This window comes from Astatotilapia calliptera, chromosome 13 (genome assembly GCF_964374335.1).
Source record: "Astatotilapia calliptera chromosome 13, fAstCal68.1, whole genome shotgun sequence".
NCBI lineage: Eukaryota > Metazoa > Chordata > Actinopteri > Cichliformes > Cichlidae > Astatotilapia > Astatotilapia calliptera.
In genome coordinates this window covers 24,363,595-24,387,338 of record NC_137434.1, presented here as the reverse complement: position 1 = coordinate 24,387,338, position 23,744 = coordinate 24,363,595, and the positions used below count along the sequence as shown (strand labels likewise).

Here is a 23,744-nt window from a genome sequence, read left to right as displayed (position 1 = left end):
ACACTTGTTTTAATAAGACTGTTTCAGGTGTGTCTTATATTTTAATCTGTTTCAAATTGTTGTCACTGCTAACAGTCCTCTGGTATTAGCTCACTCAGTGAGGTGCTGAAAATAACTATCGTCTTGTTTTGTCTGTCCAACAATTACAGGAAGCCCCAAATACAAATTTACCCCAATGTGAGACCAAGAAAAGCAGTGAATTCTCACATTTGAAAACGTATTTAATATTTTCATTTTTTAATCAAAAGTCATTTAAGTGATTTATCAGCTGTCAAATACTAATCATTTAGTTTTATCTTTCGTGTATGAATTGTTTTAGGTCTCAAGTAATCAGAAAAACAAATCTGTCATTTACTGACAGTGAAATTCTAAAACCTTTAATGCATTTGGAGAAAAAGGCTAGTTTCATACAGCTAATCTGTAGAAAACAAACATTTAAAGCCTTTTTTACATTTTCATGTAAGAAAAATAAAACTTTTAAATATGTGAACCATAAAAGATGTTGAGAAAAGACCTTGATAAGAGTGATAAGAACTAAACAAAGGTAAAATCACAAACAGTCTGAAAGATGGTTGTAACTACCGGGACTTTAACCATTGGTTTCTGAAGTCTCTAGATTTTCACCACCATGTTAGTCATAAAAAGACGGATGTGACAAGAGGTGTGGCTTGGACTGTGAAACCGCTTCTTCACTGCCTAACGGCTTGTCAGTCATAACTCAATAACCATCCACAACCATAGATAACCTTTATTCTCAAACATGGTATGACCATTTTTGTTTAATGTGTGTGTGTTTAACTGTGAGTGTGTGTGTTTACAGTAACGGCTGAAGAGCTATGGAGAGGTGTGTTGGCTGAGTCCGGTGCTGGAGCAAGAAAGGGTCGAGGGAAGCGTACCAGACGCAAACTAAGGAGAGATCTGAACCGAGGACAGACCATTGGAGAGGGTGAGACTTCCACTGCGTGCCTTTCTTTAATTCACTTCTTGACAGAAGAGTAAAGCTGGTAAAACACAGAAAATCTAATTCCTATAATTTTCTCTTTAAATAATACAATTGAATTGTCTAAATGATTTCCTTTGTTCTGAAGTGCATAAATTTCTCCTGCTCAGCTGTTAACACAAGCGCTGCCAATCACACACTGACACTCACGCTGAAGCTAAGAAGCAGCTGATGAGGATGACAAACTAGAATATTCATTACTTAGTGTTAAATTATTAATGCTCTGCAAGAGAGCATCCATCATTTTGGAATCCCGCAGAGCTCTCTCAGGTATGGAAGATAATGGGAACAACTATTTTCACTCGGTGTCCACAGCTGTCAACAGCTGTTTTTATCCACACACTGCAAGTATCATGGCCTTAGATCCATATATACAAAGAAAATACAAATGTTTGCAAAATAATTAGTACTAATTTCTCTTCCTCTCATTCTTTGTTCCTGTAATTGATTTCCTTTTTTTCTCTTTTTAACCTCCAGGTCGTGGCGGTTTTCTGTGGCCTGGACTCAACAGTCCAGTGTTGAAGGATGGCGCTTTGCAGAGCATGAGTCGAAGAGGCGAAGCTGAGCAGCAGGAGGTTCAAGCTGAACTAGGTGAAGACACACAAATATCCCATCACATGTCACTGTTATCTGCGCAGAAGCACAAAATGATCACAAACCTGTGCAACTTTATGAATGCACTGACATTTTGCCAGCTATGTTATCCAATATCACAGCTGTCCATCAGTTGTCAGCTTATATTCCGCTTCTGAGCGTTAGAAAAGCCAAAGAAAAATCATTTTTCTGGAAAAATAAATTAACTTTTCACGAGCCACCAAGAAGGAGCGGTGGGGGTAAATGAGGTCTTAATCTTGAAAAACAAGCACCACTGTTGGGACATAGAAGCTGCTAATTTGTCTCCACTGTGATCTCATTTGTTAATAGTAATTACACAGTTAATTTGACATTGACAGATAGCACCTTTGATGTTTATCGTGTTGTGCTCCTTGTAGTCAGCTGTGACCTCTGCAAAAATTCGTCTGTTGTGTTTTTCTGCAGTGCGTCAGAGGGATGAGTGGGAGAGAAGGAGGAAGATGAAGGTGAAGAGGGAGAGAGGTTGGACAGGAAACTCCTGGGGGGGAATCAGCCTGGGGCCGCCTGACCCTGGACCCAATGGAGGTAAATCATACCTAAATGCTCACAAAGTCTTGCTGTTATACCGTTACACTGTTAAAATTAATCAACTATGCTCAAAAAGTATTTCAACCGGAAAACCTTTTGTCATCTTAATAATGCTATATAGAGCTATTTATCACTTTGACTCTCAGGTCAATCTGTTGACAGCAAAGGAGAGGTCAGAGGTCAATGATATTTGAAATCGTCCCACAGTACTGTAGTTAATTATGTAGATATAGTTTTAAGGCTTTTTGTCAATTTTCAACTCTAAATCATTAAGTTGTAGACCGTGGTGGATGCAAGCCAAATTTTAATGGATTTTTAATATGACCCCACTCATTGCTCTACACCCATACAAAGTTTTATCAGAACCTTTCGAACTACTGCGTTTACAAGTAAAATGAGCCGTAAATGCTTTCAAAAACATGACCTACTTGGTTTAGGTAACAGTGTCCTTCAATTTGCTCCTTGTTGTATTTACAACAGTCTTTAGTGAATCCAGAAAAGTAGCAGAACAAAATACAACCAGCTTGAGCTGACCGTCACAGTGCAGACATCTCCACCTCACTCTCATGGAGTAACAAGAGTCTAGATCATGACACAGCAGGTCTCAGAGGGGCACCTCACTTAGATATACACTGAAAGACACAGCGAGACGTTATGATGACTATAGTGATGGAGAGAGATGAGGTGGATGAAGCAATACAAGTGTAATAAGAGGCATGCTGGGTGTGTATGTGTGCGATAGAGAGAGAGCAGAAGGAGGTCAGCATGGGGGCTCACTGCTAGAGATGAAAATGAGAATTTGACAAAAGTGTCAAATGGGACAATTTCCTAATTTAGAAAGACATCCCTCTCTTTTTTGCTCTCTGTGGCTTTCCTGTTCACTCTTTGTCTTTTTACCCCAGATTTCTTTTCCTATTCCCATTCCTCATGTCTTCCAGTCATTTCTCAATTCATTATTTTCTCTCTTCCATTTCCTTTTCCATCACCCTCTCGGCTTCTCTCGTTCCTCCCACGCTGTTTGCCTTTCCCCCCCCTGTTCCTGTACAAGAAACCCAAATGACCACACTGTTACTTTGCAATGAACCATGCAGGGCTGTTGGTCCATCACACCTTGAATGGAATGTCTTATAACCACAGCCTTAAAACTCAATTTACAGCACACCACAGCTGTAACCTGTAACCTGATGTGCCACTTCCCAGAAATGTGACTACAAATCACAGTCATGTGGACCATGGCAGCAATGATAGGTCCTTATAATTGGTTGGGACAAGGATAAAGTCTCTGTGAAGTAAAATGTAACAGACTGTAACTGTATGTAGCTTGTTCAGAATGCTAACACAAGCACCAGTATTTTCATCACATTTTCTTGGTATAAAGTTTGTATATGAAACTTGTTATTTTTAATTCTTTTTACAGATCCAGATGTCAGTCTCCTGACACATTTTTGCCTAGGATTCTGTTGTTTTTGTTGTTGCACATTATCTCCCGAATCAGTTGCCTCTCTGATAGCTTTAAAACATCCTATTGTGATTGTTCTTGAAACAAATTTGCTTTTGCTGATCATTTAGTGGGTTTAAAATCCATCTCCAACCCCTTTTACAGTGGAGCCCATAAGACTTTAATTATTGACAACTAATGATCAATTAAAACTTATGAAAGGTAATTTAAAATCTTTCACACAAAGTTTGGTCAATATATTCCACAGTGACTGTTGATGTATTCTTGCTAGAAACATAAATGCACTCTTATTTAATAGAAATAAACTAATTTTGTGGAGATTTTTAAACCAAAGAACTCAGTGACAGGATAATTCAAAAAGTAAACCGCTGATGAAAGTTGGGAAAACAAATATATTTATATCTTTTGTATGAATGTCTTAAGTTTGTATCTTATCCTGTGTCTGTGATCATCTGATTTTATTTGCTTCACGAGTGATTAACAAAAAATCCAAAATCATTGGAAAATGAATCTTTTTCACTGGCCATACGATGTACATGTGTCATGCATCATAGTCCAATGATCAAAAACTATTTTTAGAGTAAAAACTTAATATGATAATGTAACCAGCTGTTCGGCCAAATGCCGGTGCATATAGAGAGCTTTGCTCTGAAGCCCGTAGTGTTGGGCTCCTGCCCAGTCAACTCTTCATCTGAAACTCTGAGGAACACTGTTGGCTAATTCCGGCTGATTCACTGATGAAGCAGCTAGCCTACTGTTCCCAGCCTCATTATATCTTTAAACATTAGTCTTTGCTGGAGTTGAGCTTGTTTACCTCGAACCACAAAGGATGAGGGAACAAGATTCTGCTTGGTTCACATCCTCCTTAGTTTTATATCTCTCTTCCCTTTGCACTTGCCTCTATGCTAACAAGCCCTCTCACACCTTGACATACACACCTTCCCCCCTGCATGCCCGAACACCTTCTTTCACGCGCTGTCCTGACGTTGTTGTTCTCGCGCTTCCAAGGATACACTCGGGGTTTGGTGAATGTGATGTGAAGGGAGCTGGAAATTGATTACTTCTCTCTGATCAGCTTTGGTCTCCTACAGATGTTGGGTCAATATACCAGCTGTGGTGGGGGTGTGTGTGCGTGTGTGTGTCCTCCCCTTGGAGCCTTTGAGTCAGCTCTCCTTTGTTTGTTGTTAATTGGTTAGAAGTGAACGGGGTGCATTTGGGAGAGTAACATCCTTCAAAGGTCACTGACAATGAAAAGTGCAGACCCGTTACGCTGCTGCAAGGGCTTCTGGGTATTTGTTACGCTCGCCTGGTTAATCGGTTTATAGTGTATGTGTGTACAGATGTGTGCGCTTAAATGCATTTGCGTGTTAAAGCTTTGTTATCTGAACTTCTTTCTTTCTTTGTCTTTCTTTCCTCTGTCCACAGAAACCTACGAGGATTTCGATTCACGTGTCATCGAGGTTAGTGTCTCTTGTCCCTTTCTGTTTACTGAACGACACACTCTACGTTTTCGACAATGTTGATTAACAGTTGCGTTTAAATTGTTTCAAAAATGTAAAAAAGGCTGTATTGTTAATAAATGAGGATGATCCCTTGTGCAGCATTGTCATCAAATTAACAGTTTTCATCAAGAGAATACGTTTTTGACGGTTTAATTGTTTCACTTCATTTTAATTGCTGGTTTATTACCCCAACCAAGTTAATAAGAACCGTTTCATCTCTCTGCATTAGCTGACTGGACAAAATACAGCTGTACTGATAGCCCCCAGACTCCTAGGAACTTCTAGCTTATTTTGTTTTATGTGTCATTTTCTAAATAAATCTGACTGTACATTAAAATATTGCAGAAAGCCTCAAAGGGAGCAAACAGTTTTCAAGTATTTCAAAGCAGTGGAAAATCCAGTGTGGTGTGTACACATGGATGGTGATAGGGGCAAATTTGCTGAGCAAGGGTAGCTCCATTTGAGAACTAAGCAGCAGCATTTGAGCAGTTGGACTGGTTTAGCACTCCCTGAAGTCAAATAGTGTAATATCTAGGTCACGTTTGCTTCATGTATGAAACCAAGCATACAATTAGCCCTAAAGCAAAGCTGTTCATTCAAGAGTTTGGTGGATATAATTGCAGTTTTTTTTTCTTTTAGAATTTCACACAGTATGCAGTTTATTAAGATCACAATTGACCCTTAAAATCCTGAAGACCATTGGAGGTTTTTAGTATTCCTGAAACTGTCTTGCAGTGTAACTTTTATGCTGTCAATATAAGGCAGGGGTGGGGCAACCCCAGGCCTCGAGGGCCGGTGTCCTGCAAGTTTTAGATGTGTCCTTGATCCAACACAGCTGATTTAAATGGCTAAGTAACCTCCTCAACATGTCTTGAAGTTCTCCAGAGGCCTGGTAATGAACTAATCATTTGATTCAGGTGTGTTGACCCAGGGTGAGATCTAAAACCTGCAGGACACTGGCCCTTGAGGCCTGGAGTTCCCCACTCCTGATTTAAGGGATATTTTAATTGTAAAAAAGCTCAGTCTCTCCTAGTTAAGTTATGTAATGACTACTTTTTGAAAATAACAGTAAGCTGGATAAAGAAGAAAATTTGGTCATTTTAGTTTGACCTGACGATGTCACATGCGTCAGTGGAGACATAATAACAAAGAAGAGAGTTACCATCACACTAATGATGGCACTGCGGCTGGATGTCAGGTTCAGATTAGAGCAGCGTTGTTTTTGATATCAGACGGTTTTGATTGTAGTTTCTCGCCAAAAGAATGTCTATGAGACTGTTGACGATTAGGAATTGCCCTTTAGGCAGTCATTAACTAGACTGTAGAAGCTGAACTGGACAAGAAAAAGGTAAGACTAGTACCATTTTGTGTCATTTGTCCCATGATAAGAGAACTGTGGAAGGAATGAAGTTGTAATATAATCAGTTGCCTTTTCATTACTGGTATGACATTTTCAGGCCAAATTTTCCAACCGTTGAAGTCAACGATCCAATAAACAAACATTCTCCTTTAGTCTTGAGTGTTTTACCCAAGACTGGAGAAAATGAAAGTGGCACCAAGACTTCCTGAAGCTGATGCAAGCCAGAAAAGTGTTATATTGTTTCCATCCAGGTGATAAATAGTATAGGGTTGTGCAATTAATGAGCAGCATGCTAGAGATCCAGTGAACTGCCTTTATTTCAGTCCAATAATTATAGCTTGAAATTAATAAGCTGCATTTACGTCAAGGCACCTCGAGACTTGACTTCAGGATTGCTTTGCTAGAATGTTGCATTCAAATACAGTTTGTAAATTTACTGAATTGGTATTTATTATTAAGATGATAAATTACTGTGGGACCAGAATAGACAAAAGGAAAGACAAAAAGTGCATTTATGTTATTCCCCCAGTTTATTTACATGTGTTTAATTGCAGCGCGATGTGACAGTCATTACTGCATAGCATGCTACTGTCATGGGCTACTGTCTTGCTCCATGTTTTTCTGTGGGTGCACAACCTCGTACATTAAAAATGGAGCTAATGAGACACTGGTAATGTGAAGATAACAGCAACTGAGTTGAAAGAAACAGTTATGTTAACAGGGGTACAATAAAAGCTTCCTAACAAGCAGTAAAAGTGATGTAATATAGCAAGAGGCAAAGGAGTCTTTCTGTTTCTTTCTGTTTCAGCTTTTGTTCGTTTTATTTCACAAACTAAAGAATGAAAGAAAGAGGCAAACATGCCGTAATAAATGCATGTTTGCCTTTATTACGGTTTTAGCGTGTGGTGGCACACACGCTAAAACCCTACTAAATGCTGATGTAGCTGAAAGTACCTGCTTCACTGCTGACGAGTGGTGTAGTAAACATAGAGCAACATAGAGTTAAATGGATTAAATTGTCCTATAGCCTTATAGCATGTAGTATATCCGTCTCCACTGAGAAGATTAATAGATTTTTAAAACTTGATTACCGCTGATGCTTAAATCTGAATATTTCAGCATGAAAAATATGGCCTAATACTACATGTAACTTGTAAAAGATATGAGGATTCATGTTGAAATCTGGTGAACCTGGTAGCTAAGTGACACTTTGCACTGCAGTCGTGTGTGCTTCAGGATAAAGAAAAATTGTATTTTGAAGGCTGTGTGTGTGTGAGAGAGAGAGAAAGAAAGAGAAACAGAATAAAGCTACACTGCATAGACAGTTCATTTAGATTCTGTCTTAGTGATCCTGGAACTTACCTTAATTCAATTAGTGCTAATGGACCCTACTGAACTAATGGGGGTAACACTACAAGGTCACATATGCAGGAAGACCCAGATGTGCAGCAGAGACGGGGGTGCACACACGTGGAATATCTGATTTTCATTGAATACCTGTTTGTCTATACCTTAAATATAAGTTATATATTTTATATACACACATGTATGATTTTTAATTTTTTAAATGTGACTGTTTCCAGATCTATTCCATACACACATGTCATTAGAGAGTGTGTGTGTGTGTGTGTGTGTGTGTGTGTGTGTGTGTGTGTGTGTGTGTGTGTGTGTGTCATTGATAGTCTTCCCTACAGCTCCTGTCTGCATAAATAAAAGTGGTGTCACAGACATTAGGCTTCCCCTGGAAACCGATGGACGCTTTTATGGTGCCATCGCCTTCTATAAATATACCCTCTGTGCGTGTGTGCGAGAGTGTGAGCGTAAGTGTGCACCACTATAAATCCAGGCCTAATGAAATGAAAAAGGCTTACTGGAATAAAAGGCTCGTCTCCCAAGGACAATCATGCTGGCATGCCATTAGTGAATACATCCAGCAGGAGGGAGGGAAGAGGAGGGAAAGAGAAAAAGTGTAAGAGAAGGAAAAGTTATGAAAGTTATCTTGAAAGTCGAAAGGTGAGAAGAAGGGAAACAAAAGGCTGGAGCTGTGTAACATTAATAAGACTCATTAAATGTAGATAAGAATAAGTACATACTTTTGAATGTAATGGTGAAAAATTTTTAAAGTTTAAAAAAATGTATGTTTGTTATTTCACATTTTATTTTAATAATAGAATGTAGATGCATACATTCCACACATCCTTTTATTGTTATTTTAAGGTTGTTGAAATGAACTTACTCCTTGCTGTCTGACAGTATCAGCTCATTTCAGTTGATGTTTATGCCAAGAGAAATACTTAGAGATCTACTCATCTCTCCTTCAGTATCTGCTAAGTTATATCTTTGTAGGCGAGTCTTTACCTGTCACACTGTTCATACTGTCTCTTTTGGATTGGATTGGATTGTATTTCCAGTACGCGGTGCTTCTGGCAAATTACAGACTGTAAAAATACATAAAGATCTCCTGGCAAGCCAAAAAATAGGTGCAACAAAATTCATCCATAACTTAAAGGTTGATATTTCAGTTTAAGATGTCCACATTAAGGATGATAAGAACTGCTTTGTTTAGTTCAGTTATTTAGATGTATTAATCCCAAAAGTCACATAATAGGCACGGTGACAGCAAATTTACACTGTTGTACAAGCTGTACACTGACTTGTACACTGACTACTTTACATTGTATCAATGTGTCATGTCTTTACTGTTCTCCCACGAAAAGATATATAACAAAATATTTAAATAAATGTGAGGGGTGTACTCACTTTAGTGAGATACTGCATGTGCTTTATTTATTATCAAAGCAGGCTATTTTTGTAGGCCTACATATTCATTGTTTTTGTCCTGTAACATAGGGCTGCTCAATTAATCGAATTTTAATCACGATTACGATCTGGGCTTTCAACGATCATTAAAAATGACTGAGCCGATTATTAGCCCCTCCCTCATGCTTTACTCTCGCGCTGCTCCGTGTGGCAAATCAAGCGCACTGCTCTGCATTTCGAATACTTAAGAGGACCCGAAGGAAGCTCGGAAAGCTAAGCAGAAGTTATTTGGAGAGGAGAGTGACTGCCGTTGGTTGAAAAGAGAGGTAAAAAAAAAAAACCTTCAGTGGTGTGGAAACATTATGGGTTCGCGGAGTCAGACGTGGATCAAGTAGACACAGTGTGTAAACTTTGCTATGGTGTCGTAGCTGCACCACAGAGCAACACTGCAAAGTTTACATTTTTCATTTATTTCTTATATTGCAAACATTTGCACTGTTATCAGTATTTGCACACTATTTTATATTATTTTTTAAAGTCATTATTCAATACATTGTTATTGTTAACCCTTTAAAGCCGGTCAGAGCAGCATGCTCGTTTTGTGTAACTATTTTTAAATCCCTGTAGAACCTGAACCGCTAAGCTAGCACAATAAATTTTTCTCCATATGAAACCAGAGGAGTTGTACTTACATCTTATGCCATCAGCTTGTCCTAGGTCACGGTTTCCTTCCACATATAGCTTTGCAAAAATTGCATAAAAAGCGCTTGCAGGAACAAAAACATAATATTCCAGAAACAGGCTTTGCCGATCCGATCAGCTGTTCATAACACTTCCCACATTGAAAAAGACATCAACGGGAACTATCGCAAGTGACGTCATTTTCGCGGAAAATGTAGTTTTTTACTTGTAGGTAGAGCTGGGCGATAGAACGATAACGATATGTATCGCGATAGAACTTTTACTCGATAGAGAAATTAAGCTATCGCGATAGACCTCGCCGCTCTTGTCCTCTTTAAAAAAAAAAAAAAAAAGGTCAGCCAATCCAAATTAACTAGCGCAGAGCCGAACCAATCACAGCCGCAGCGTCACGTCGCGTGACTTGTTACGTACAGCACAAGTGCCAAGCCGCACGTGTGTTTGTTTGGGAAGCAGCCAGCGGGTAATGGAGCCAGCGGGTAATGGAGGAAATGAGTGTGCCGACTAGAAAAATCAACCGAGCGTGACCGAAGAGAAAACAGATGATGGTTCCAACGCCGGAGAGATTGTCGAACGGAAGAGCCATAGAAGTTCCGTAGTGTGAAGGTATTTCGGCTATTTCAAGTCTGACAAAAAACAGAGCAGCGCGCACTGTAAATTGTGCCGAAAGCAAGTCTGGAAATACAATGAACTGGTGCATGCGTCACACTGTGCGCCACGTTATTGTTTCGGTGAAATGAATTTCTACAATACTGTTACTGTTAATTCTACTCTCTGCAGTGTTTAAATGCTTACATATACACACAGTTACTGTCTGTTCTGCTTCTATGCCCCAGCTTTGTTTACTTTTTCCCACCGAGGCTTCTAGACTTCTGATTGGCCAACATTTCTGCACGGTTAGAAATCTAGCGCCACCTGCTGCTTTGGCATGTTCATAGCAGCGTTTTCCTTCATTTCTGCCTTTATGTGTGGACGGGATTATTTTTAAAACGAAAACGGAAAATCTCCGTTTTCAAAAATACCCGTGTACGTGTGGACGTAGCCTCAGTCTCTGACTGGAAGCGCTAATTTGTCATTCGGCTTTTGTCAGACTAAAGTAACTGTTAAAACTGTTTGAAAAGCTAAGCTATACAACAAGGAGAGATTGAGAATTTCCTTTTAGTTCTCAGTTTATTTGATATTGACAAAAGTTAGTCAGTTTTGTCTGTTCTTCTGTAAAACAAACTAAGATTTATTTTTAGAATTTATATTTTGTTTCTAAGTGGAATTGACAATTTAGTCTGTTTCGTTTGTTCTATTTTGAAACTTAAACGCTTTAGCGGCTGCCTTTTGTGTAGTTTGCAATATTTGCCTTTATTTATCTGAAAAAGTCTCATGTTCCTTAAGTACATCTACCCTGTTGAACTTATTATGGGAAATAAATATTTAAATAAAAACAAGCTGCTCACATTTTACTTGTGAGCAACGGCACATTTAAATCTTACAAATATAGTTATTTGGCTTATATCGTGATAGATATCGTTATCGCCTGAAATGAAAAAAACATATCGTGATATGAAAAAATCTCATATCGCCCAGCTCTACTTGTAGGCCTTAGAACTCGAATTGCACTGCTGGAAATAGTTTATTTTGATGCACATGCACATTCTTTGCAAATTTGCATCATAGGATTGTTTTTTTTGTTTTTCCTGCAGTGTATATAAAAATTTATGTATCTCCAAAAATAAAACTATGAAGACACTCAAAATAAATTTCCTGTGGTGGGAAACTATTTTTTGCAAGTTTTTTGTATTTAAAGTTTTGAGGGATAAACCTCTTAAATTTCTCCAAGTAGAAATATATGTAAACAAAACAAAAACGATTTTCAATTTTTTTGTAGTTTATTGCACTTTTTTGCAATTAATGTAGTTACTATGGACTTAATACATACACATTTTTAAAATATAGGCTATAACAGTTGTATTGATGTATAGCAACTTGAAATGCTCCCACAAATGGCACTACAGCATGTAAAAAAAAAAATAATATAAGCTCTGGCGGACTTGGTTCTATGGTAGATCTTAAAGGGTTAAATAAATATCGTCAAATAATCGTGATCTCAATTTCAGTGAAAATAATCGTGATTATCATTTTTGCCATAATCGAGCAGCCCTACTGTAACATAATAAACCCAACAAAAATGTGGTATTAATATAGGGAAACTAGAAAGTTAAATATTAGATAAATATCAGTTAAATATCAAATAATACTGCTGTAGAATGTTTACATGTTGTAAAGGATTTTATTTGTGCTTGTTAGTAATATGGAAAGGAGACTAGGCTTTATTGCCTTCACTTTAAGGTCCAAATATCTTTTGTGGCTCCATACAGACTTTTAGGCAAAAACTGTTCAAAATACGTCTTTTGGTTGCAAAGCAAAGGTTGCTTTGTCCTATGTTGACTAAAAGTAGTGACAAACCAGTGCTGAATTATCCCCTGACTGTACAGCTGCCCTCAGCTCATAGGCTCTTTTTAGTACACTATTTTGGTCTTCCTGCTGAAAACTGTACTACTATTGTTCAGTCTATCCACCCTGCCTTATTTTAGCCTGCAGCTCTTATGAAAAGCTCTGAAAAAGCCACTTTCATGTTAAGACTGGGCAGTTAATTTAATTTAATTTTTATTAATAAGGCTGGCTTACAAAAATTCCAAAAAATGAAGATAAAATGATCACTGCTGCCCCCCCGCTTCATACTCATCCGCCTCCCCAAGCAGTCAAGAAATAATTTGTGCTCGTATGTGAGGACATGCTATACAGAGAATCGTCAAATGAAAAATGTGCACCAAAATGCATCTAAATCATCTAATCCAGTACAATTACACTAAAAACTACAGCTTCAAAAATTCCCATTAAGTTAAAGCACACGGCTCTGGCACACTCAGTGTGATGAAGAATAGAGCTAGAGATGACGGAGAGCTGAGGTAACTGAAAAAAATGGAGAAGAGTCAGAGCGACGCAGACAAAAGTGATGTTCATGGCCTCTCTCCAAGTACAGCACACACTTGGACAAGACTCAGTGATTTCATTAACGGAGATTGAGTGTTGTCAGTGTCAGAAGAGGGTTTCTTTTTTGCTTTATACTCCCTGAAGTCAACAACCTTGAAAGTTTTGTTGAAAGTAAACTAAGAGTAGGCTGGATGAACTTTGTAGGAACTTTGAATTGGATTAGAGCTGTTTGCTACACTGAACTGTCAAGGCATGTATTCATACTAATATCAAAAGTGAAATTCACAATAAAGAAGTCAAAAGCTACTAATGCAGGTTTATTTGTTTCTTAACACTACAACTACCAACGTTCTAAACCCCCAGAATCACTGCAACAGCACCAGTCTTCTAGCTGTAACTATGACTTTACGAAATAAGTACTTCAAACAAGAACTTTTGGGGGTTTTATTAGATTTACAAAGAGTTTGTGTGATTTCATATTATTTCATTACAGATCATAAAGTTGAAATATGTTTAAGAATCCACAAAGGAACAACAAACAACAATAACTAGAGAGTCCATAGAAAGTGAATGATATTTAGCAACTCCAAGGAATTACTGTTATAATAACTACTGGTGATGCAAACAGAGAAGGATCCATGATAAAACCTTTAGGCAAATTACCAGTGAGAGTATACTGTTGAAAGTGAAGCAGGTCATTGCCTGTAACTTACTATACACCACACAGTTGGCCACAATAAAATAAGAAATGCATTTAAATAAATTAATTGCTGTAAAAGTCGATCAGTGAGTGTTTATTATGTTATCCGAGAGCCTTGTTCAATCTACAACACCACCCATCCTAGTGTGCAGCCTTCCTCAGCATTGACGTTCAACTCCAAAACCAATCCAATTTGGCTGCTCTGCACCACATTTCACTCTTTATTTGCTCAGATTAGTTCTCCACTCTCTGCGCTGTGCTCTGTTTGGCTTCTCTACATAGCCAGCAACCTGCTTGCTTCTTTATATGTTTCCAGTCACACACTCCCTCACCTACCCGACCCATTCATCTTTCTACCCATTTTCTTCCACTTATCCAATTAAGAATTGTGGTTGACTGTCCCTGCTACCATAGGGTGGGTGGAGGTGGGGTACACCCTGGACAGAGTGCCAGCCTGTCACAGGGTCAACACAGATAGACAGACAACCATTCATGCTCAATTTCACACCTACAGCCAGTTTAGAATCACCAGTAACCAAACCCCACTAGGTGTAAGTCTTTGGACTGTGGGAAGAAGCCAGAATACCCAGAGAGATTCAGTCAGTCGTGCAATAATTCTTCATTTTTTATTTTAACTGCACTCCACTATATATTTTCTATTAGTCACATCCAGAGTCATAATTAGCCAAAGCATTGGTGACATCTAGCTACCTCTAGGTTATTATATAGCAGCCTTCATGTATGAATCTCTGTAAACAATACATGTTGCTAGCCAACTGAGCATGCCACATTGTTGAGCGCAGCATTTCCCATTGATTTCTGTTGGGGTTAATATAACTCTGTTGGCAGTTCCTTTTTATCCCATGTGCTCCAAGATTAACTACATTATAAATAAACTCATTTTTAGAAAAAGTGGTGAAATGTTAGATGATGGAGTTTCATGTAAATTGAGTGATTTTTAAAATGTAAATTAGTCAAAATGAACCTTTTGGCAGTTCTAGTATTTATTAGATTTGTGCTGGTGAAAGTTCAGCACTGTTATTTTCATTTACAGTTTAATATTTTCACAGAAATGACAATAAAGAAGATGAGATAATTTTGCATTTCTTCGGGTATTATTACATTTGAAAGTAAAAGCTTGCAGTCATACATCACCGAGTTATTTTAAAAGTTAATTTAGAGGAGTTAGATTCTTTTAATTGGGAACACGGTATTCACTGAAGTTGACCCAGCAACACATAGTTTATTAAACCTCATCCAAAAGTTGGATGTTGAAGAATCCTTGGGGAACACATTTTTTATCAAATCTAATTTAAAATATTGCCTTCAGTTACTGGATCAATTAATATATCTCCAAGTGCATTTTAATCTCATGATGGTGGCTTGTATCTGAATCAACCATGATGCCAAGTTGTAGAGTAATACATAGTACAAATGAAAATGTTCTACATTAAGGAAATGAATAGGAAAGCAAATTTTTCACTCGCCCTATATGATCAATTTAATTTCCAAAAAATACTTTTACAGTTGAATGTGAATTAAGTCCTATTTTCGTCCCTTCAGTCTCACAAGCACAAACATGCATGTCTGAGTCATTTGCATGACTAACGCACAGTTCCCTACACTGTTATAAATGTTGTTTTCTTGCTAAGTCTTTAGACAGCAGTTTGTCATCTCATTTGAACACACATTAGTCCAGAAAGGGATTTTAACTCTTTCCTTTTCTCCTTCTCAGTCACAAATATCTGAAAGATTTTTTTTTTTTAATTAAACTTAGTGGAGAGGGGCCAAAGAAGAACTTGACACTTGTACTATAATATTCAAATAGCCATCTACCATAGTGTATGACTGCACTCTCTTTTCACGATTAGTTATTTCATTATGTAAAAGAGCTGATTACCTTTCGCACCACTGTTAGAAAAAAACAGGCCTGTGAATCTAGCGTTTTGCTTCAGATATGGCCATCTGGCTCTCAACACATCACATGTCACAATTACACAAAGAAATCTAGCAGAGTTTAAATTATGCACCAGTATGACTAATTATGGCAATTGTAGCTATGCCTGAGCAAATAAAAGCTGTTAACTATTCACTTGTTGATATCTTTACTCAAGATACTCGAGAAAAAAAATGGTGTTTCTATGCAAGAGCAAGTCAGAGAAGGCATTTGTAGTCATGCAGTACCTTCTGGTTTCATGTGGTTAAAACTCGTCCCTTGTACTGCAGCATATAGACTGATGGAGACAGGAAAACGTGCAGCAACAGATTGAGAAAATAAGAGATTAAACAGAAGTGAGAGCGAGTTAGAAGCATCCTCCCACTGCCATGCTGTTGCTCATCCGGCAGAGAAAAACTCAGCCCATCTGCTCTGCTGTGAACACTCCTCAAAACTACTGCATCTTCACCTCAAATGACAAATGTAAAGCCCAGAACTCAACATCACTGGAGGCTTTTAGACACACTTCTAATTGAAACTGGCTGCGAACAGCCATAAGTCACGCTGAAACTTGAGAGTTAATAACTTGTTGGATTTTGATTTACAGAAACGCTTCATGTGCCATCTGGTCCGCACCTGGCATAAAGAGCAAGTTTCGTTACACACTTAAACTTGACAGTAAGGGAGGATATGTTGCTGCCTCCCTTTAAGACCTGCTGCCACATTGTGCAGAAAAAATGTCCATGCATTTATTACGGCATGTACTTTTTGGAGCATTATGTGTGTGCACCTTTGGTTTGTAAAGGCTAGTGCAGGGCAAAAAATATGTGAGGCATGTGGAGGTGTCGTTAAGTCACTGTTTTTGTGCATCCATGTGTTTGCATGTGTCCTTGGGGTTGTCTTTTCATTGTTTTGGTGTTTGCTTCTGCTCTGACCCCAATCCTTGTTCTGTGGCCCTGCAGTCATATTATAAACCCTTTACTGAAGTGTATGTTACGTAACGAGCGACGCTCAAGGCACATCTTGACTTTGAAGTTCCCTCTGCTGGAATTCAGCACTATTTTATCACTTGCGCTCTCTGACAGGGATAAAAGCCTCAAGGTGAACTGTTTTTTGGAGGTGGTGTGGGGTTAGTCCAATGAAAGGGCGCTAGTGCAAAACTAATTCGCAGCTCATAGGAACAACATAAGGAAATGCATACAAGCAGGCAGGAAGTACTATTCATATTTCCAGGGATCAATGTCCTTCATTTCTGTGATGTTTTACCTCCCTTTCACAGTCACAGCTGAAGGTGTTTTGAATGCATTCTGTCAGAAACAAGTTGGTGCTATGTAGTGGCTCCTATAGACTTCCATTTCAAAGCGTTAGCTTGACTCATAAATACATTTTTCCCACCAGTCATGATATGCCCTTTAGCTAAATTCACTCTTTCAGTTTGCTGGTGTAGAGAGAGATGGAGAGACTCAGAGAAAGAGAGGTGGAGCATGAGGGGAGGCAGAGAGAAGCCCATTGATGAGGCAGGCCAGGCAGGTCCTTCACTTGGGATTGAGTTGCATTCACTCGTATTGTAACAACTGTTTTTTTTTTGTTGCCACTTATCACTGGAGTATGGAATACATTTACATACTCAGACAATTTCACACTCGATTGGCTTGTTTTTTATTCAGTTTTTAGCTCATAATTATTATGGCTTGTTTTCATTTTGCGTTTTTTTTTTTCACTTTGTGTTTCTTTATGTTGTCTGTGGTTATCTTTATGTGAAATTCTAATACATAATATGTATTATCATGTATATATGTAGTATCATACCTTGATCTTTACCTAGCACAATGATAATCATGTACAGCCAAGTCTATAAGTATTTATACAGGGTACATAGTCCACCTTTTTGAGAGGCATGAAAGTCAGTGAAGAGTTGACCAGTATTTTGACCACATGAGGTTGGTTCCCTCATAATCTGGCAGATGAAAGAGCTGGAGTTGATTCCATGTGTTGAACTTAGGTAGTTATTCAGTTATTCAGATCAGCAACACCAAAACACCTTACAAGTGCTATAAAACTAAAAGTGCATGATGACATGAATCATTTCCCAGAGTTGTTTAAAGTCAATAACAAGAGGATTCAATTTGCCAGAAAACAGCTGAAAGAACTTGTAGTTCTTGGTGAACAAAGTCTTGTGACATATGAAGACATATGAAAACAAGATTAATTTGCACTAGAATGATGGGCTTATGAGCTGAAGAATACCACATCATTGTCAAATGTGGTGTAGGCAGTGTTGTTGCATAGGCATGCATGGCTGCAAGTGGAACCTGGGCATTCATGTGTATTGATGATAGCATAAGCATAATAATGACCCAAAGTACACAGCAAAAGCAACCCAAAAGCTCAAGGCAAAGAAATGAGATATTCCTCAATGACTTTCAAGCATGCATTAAATGAAGGCAGCTGTAGTAGGAGACTTTGCAGGGAGGAAACGCAGCATTTAGTGATGTCCATGGATTCTAGACTTCAGGCAATCATTGGCTCCAAAGGATTTTTTTTCCAATTACATTTGCAAGTTTAATTTTGTGTCTCTGAAACTGCAGTAATAACAGTTAAACCACCTGAATTAAGCTTAAAATGCACTTCAGTCACGCCCAAATTCTTATGCTAACTCTGAGCCCTAACTCTGAGCCACAAGGTTTGAAGTTCTGGTTCTGGCTCCAACCTGAAAAGAAAACTTTACTATACTACACTCAGGCTGTGGTGGGAAATACTGTAAATGCATCAGTGCTTAATTGTTGGCTCTTTTATTGAACATTTTTCTTGTCTGTTTAAAATCAGCTGAATGAATTTTGTCCATTCACGTTCTTAGTTTTACATTTTTTGTACTATTATTGTTCCCCTCTCATTCACACTCGCACAAAATGAGCAAAGGAAGCTTTAATATTTGATTTTCTGCCTTTACTAGAGAATAAATAAATATTTGATGGGTGTTTTATTGCTGAATGTACAATCGCTTCTTCACTTATCTTTCCACCTCAGTAATATTTCTGTATTTGTGTGTATCGTTGAGGGAATACTTTTAAAGCAATATCCAACTGTGGAGTTGAAGAAATAACCACAGTGTTTCCACATCAATAAGACAGATACTAACACAAGTGCAACATGAACACCACAAACCACTGCCATACATAAGCAGCAAAGTAACACAAAGTGCCGCCAATGCTTAAACCAGTATTGAACTGTCAAAATACTGTACATAGATACACATATTTTTCATATAGACCTTGTGTGTAAGCAGTTGTGTGACCTGTGTGTGTCTGTATGAGAATTGTCTTATAGTCAATATTTAAACCCCTCCAACTCAATACCTGTTATTGGAAATCACATCATAGCTATTATATGCTTAAAGCCACAGGAGTCATTGTTTTTTCATATGAACAGTGAATTATTGAGTGATTTCAATATGAAAGTGGATTTGGCAGTAGTGCCAAATTGCAGCTCTTCAGTATGTTAGCATCTTTTTTTGCTGCAGCAGACCCTTTTTTCAGTCATAAAGCTTTCCATAAGCATTTGATGGACATATTCAGAGACAAGCTGGTGAACACAGTACAGCATTTAGCTAGTAATAAGTCAGATATTTTCCTCCTTTTGAATCCAAAAATGGCTTAAATGAGAGTTCCAGGAACCAGGTCTTAAACTAGACTCTAAAGTACCTGTTGTTCTATTTTTGCAGCTTGTTGTGGAGTTCAGTGGTAAAATGAGCTTTTAATTTAGAGTAATCCTAAATGAACATTTTATTAATGAAACATACTGTGAAAGGTGCTATGACAAAAAATATTTTCTAATTAGACCAAAAATATTTTCTAATTAGCACTATAATTATCTTAATTAAATTTGCTTAATGAACTAGTCGGGATCGCTGGTTATTCTGTATCACTTTTCACTGTGCCTCTTGGTTTTGAGCTGAATTTATTCCGTGTGCATTTATTGTAGTTCTTCTTGAGGCTTCTTTGAGTGTTGGTACTTTGCACATCTCTTATTAAGACAAAGATGCAGACACATCCGTTTTCAGATGTCACACACACAAATGGATGTTTCATTTCCACACATTCAGGCATTTCATCAGGATTTTTTGAGTCAGATTTTAGAACATTCACAACAAATAGATCTTTCACCATCTAATCATCATTTTTTCTTGTTCTTTGATTTTTAAATGGTCACTTAGTCTTGAGGAAGAATCGGTTAAACTTTGGTGGTCAAAGGTCAAGTTCAGTGTGATCTTACAGAGCATGTTTTTGACTATAATGCGAATACATTCACTTATTACAAGATTTCACACCAATGTCTAATAATATCAAGTAATGAAGTGATGACATTTTGTATGAAAAAGGTCAACTTCACTGTGTCGTCATAATGTTCCACAAGAGCTCTCGTCAGGCCATAATTCAGCATCATAACTGACACAGAATAGGAAGCTGTGACGTGATCGCACATTTGATGAGATATTGAATTGGTGACACTAATCCTCGGTCCCCACATATTAGATTCTTTGAATTTGAGAGTTGTCACTACATTTATATCTAGTCTAAACTGCAGCCTTACACGCTGGATCTGATTCTAGTTTCATTTGTTGTTGTTCTCTTTCTGTCCCTTGCCTTCTACCCCTCATCCGTCACCTCTTTTCCTCCCGCTCTTCTTTCAAACCTCTGAAGTGGATCTATGCTGCCCCCTGGTGTTTCAAAATCATATTGCCTAGAGTTGATCAGCCTGTGTGGATAGGATATGTGTGTGCTTCTGAGATAGATAGATGACTGCCGCTTTTTTTACATAACAGATCAATGAAAGTCACTTAAATCTGGGAAGGCATGCGGGTCTGGATTGACCACAAATGCACAACTAATAGCTTTGTTGTGGTGCTATAGCTGCAGATGTTTTACTCCACGCATTTGTTTTTGTCGGTTCATTAACTTGTCTGTTATTGACTTGAGCATAAAAGCCAAAATGCATAAAATCAAATGATACTACGCCGAAGTTATACAACAAATGCTTGTTTTCATTCATCTTTTGAGCTTTGGAAGTTAATCTGTGCCATAAAAACAGATGACAGTAGTTGGCTGATTTGTTGTCCTGATATTTGATCTCAGTATATAAATTAATCTCAGTATGTAATTGCAAGAGTTTATAATGAGCAATAACAGTTGAAACATATCATTATGTCATTATTATCTGCTGCTGCTTATCCAGAATGTGGCTGCAGCTGCAGCACACTAAGCAAAATAGCCAGCTGGACTGATCCTTGGCCACTTGCACCAGGCTAGAACGGATATACAGTCCCTCCAGTATAAAAAGCCTCTCTAGGGAGGTTAGATGCGCAAATGTATTCAGCTGACTTCTTTTAATGCAAAGGAGCAGCATTACTGCTCTCACTCATCACTCCATAGCCCATGTGAGGAAAACTAATTATGACTTTCTGTGATCTCATTCCTTTTTCACTGCCCAGACCTCACAGGTAACGATGGGATGGTAGATGGGCTCATAAATTATGAGATTTGCTTTGCCTCTCAGCTCCCTCTGTCCCACCTAAGGTACTAGAACTGCTTCACTTGAGGTAGAAATTCTCTTCCAGACTGCAGGGTTGTTTGCCAGCAGAGGACTTCAGTTATAGAGTTGCTTATCCTCATTCCAGCTGTTTCATAATGGGCTACAGAAGGCTACACAGCATGCTGGAGCTCACAGCCAGCAGAACCACACTGACTGCAGCACGTCTGCAGAAAAATCTCGCATTTTTATTTATGTTTATATTCGCAGTGTGTATGATATAATAGCTACACTAGAGCTCAAGATAGTGTTTGTTTATGATTGTTGTTTTGTAGGTGAAGAGTGTGTTCAACATGACAGCCAAAGAAGGCAGAAAGAGGTCCATCAGCTGCTTGGTCGCAGTGGGAAATGGCAACGGAGCCGCAGGTTTGAATCTCTAAAAAATAAATACATGAATGAATAAACTCTGGAAGCAACTTATGATGATAAATCCAATCTATTAAACGTTTTGTCCCTGATAATCACGTTTATTGAAAATGCAAGGTATTATAGTGTGAGGAAGAGAGATAAGAAACATAATTTAACATGTTTTGAATTCTGTAGACATGACACAGAGCCAAAATAGATTTTGACAGTTATTTTAATTGAGCTTTTCTAAAATGCCTCAGCCTCTGCCGATATGGGGAAGTGCAGGAAATGGGTTTGACACTTTTCATCCTCAAGCAGCAGCAAAAAAAAAGGAAAAACTGCTGACGAAACTCTGCATACTTTCCTGAAGCTCGCCTGCATTTAACCTCTTATTATAGAGTGTGTCACTGCTGCTTTTCGAAAACTTCATCATGTTATTGCTCATTAGCATAAAGACTCAGTCATTAGTTTAATAACACGGGAAAAGCATCACAAGCTGTGATTTCTTCAAGAGAATCTTGTTTAATTTTTAATGAATCATACTATGATGAATTTTACATTTTCTGTTACACTGAGCTTCACAAGCATCAGTGACTACTCAACACTCTGCACTCAGAGGTGTTTTAAGACCAATGTTCTTTCCTCCTTCCAGGCTTTGCTTTGGGGAAAGCAGCAGACAGGAACACGGCTCTAAGGAAGGTAAGACCACAAACCATATATCAGTGTAGCTTCAGATGCCGTTTATAGGTTTGGGACAGCTTAAGGTCACATATCCTGCAAGTGTTTTGTTAAATAACTGTCAACTGAGGTTTTCGACTGGTCTTGGCTAAAAAATATCTCCTAAACGAAAGATTTTGGAGATGTTATCGCGTCATCTGCTGGACGTCTATCATAGACTTTGTACCAGAAGGTTTTGAAAAGGATAAGCGACACATGAAAAGATTCAAATTTATGATTGACCTCGCATTCTGAAGCCGCTGAATAAGCATATACAAGTGACATCAGGGGGTGATGATTGTGTCAGTCCAGACAAGTGGCAAACACTCAGTGTGACAGAATCCACATCAGCATATGCAGAAATCTGATGTTATCATTTTAAAGTGAGCATCCAGTCTGTGTGTGTGAAGAGGACCTGTGCACGTAGCTATGTGATATCCCCGTGCTGGTGTCATTCCTGCATCATCATAATGATGTTGGTCCAGCATCAACACTGGAGCTGACCAATAGTGTTGTAATATTCTAGTTTTATAAAGTGGAGGAAAATGGGGAAAAAATGTCTTTATTCAATTATTCAGTTATTTTCTTCATGAATGTCTGCAAGATAACAAATATATTATCAAGTTAGGCTGGTGATAGCTTTTTGTTGTAGCATTAGCTAACTTGGCCAAACTTAACTGAAGGCTCAGGCAACATGATAGGTACACTGCAAGGTTGATACTGGAACCAAGATTGTTATGATGATGTAGAAACAAGACCAACACAGGGATATCAGATCTGATTACAACCATATAGTAAACTAGTCTCAATAAAATGTTGTTATATTTAAAAAAAACAAAAATAAACAACAAAACAAAAATGTGCATTTCCTTTCTTTATTGATATGATCATAGTTCTCACGTTGTAACAGACTGCCTGACCAGACCACTACGCTTCCCAGGAATAATATCTATAATAATAATGGATTGCATTTATATAGCGCTTTTCGAGACCCTCAAAGCGCTTTACAATTCCACTATTCATTCACTCTCACACACTAGTGGAGGCAGCTACAGTTGTAGCCACAGCTGCCCTGTGGCAGACTGGCAGAGGCGAGGCTGCCATCGGCCCCTCTGGCCATCACCAGTAGGTGAAGTGTCTTGCCCAAGGACACAACGACCGAGACTGTCTGAGCTGGGGCTCGGACCGGCAACCTTCCGATTACATGACGAACTGCCAACTCTTGAGCCACGATCACCCTATCTATCTATCTAATCATCTACCATGCAAGTTTTTAACTTTTGACTAGGGAAATAACATTATATTTCAATATTGTTATATTTCAACAGTGTTTTCTGGGTAAGTGCTGTTGAAACCTGCAACATAAACAGGTTTTCAAATCAAATCAAGCTTGTTTAAATAGCACATTTAAACTCACTTTATTATGGTTATACATTAGATGATTAGGTGAGCTAAATGGCATCTAAAGAGACAAGACTCAAGACTTCCTTTGATGCGTTTCATTATGTTTATAATAAGGACTTTACTACAC

The 23,744-nt window shown here is 38.2% G+C and overlaps 1 protein-coding gene across 1 annotated transcript in view; it reads left to right on the top strand.

Annotated features, from left to right (window-relative positions):
• The window catches only part of mrps5 (mitochondrial ribosomal protein S5), a 33,209-nt gene that overhangs the window by 5,487 nt on the left and 3,978 nt on the right, over positions 1-23,744 (top strand). The window contains exons 3-8 of the mRNA XM_026190268.2: positions 821-946; positions 1,478-1,591; positions 2,039-2,158; positions 5,046-5,080; positions 21,424-21,514; positions 22,149-22,195. Of these exons, the coding sequence (XP_026046053.1) occupies positions 821-946; positions 1,478-1,591; positions 2,039-2,158; positions 5,046-5,080; positions 21,424-21,514; positions 22,149-22,195 (533 nt within the window). The remainder of the gene's footprint in view (positions 1-820; positions 947-1,477; positions 1,592-2,038; positions 2,159-5,045; positions 5,081-21,423; positions 21,515-22,148; positions 22,196-23,744) is intronic.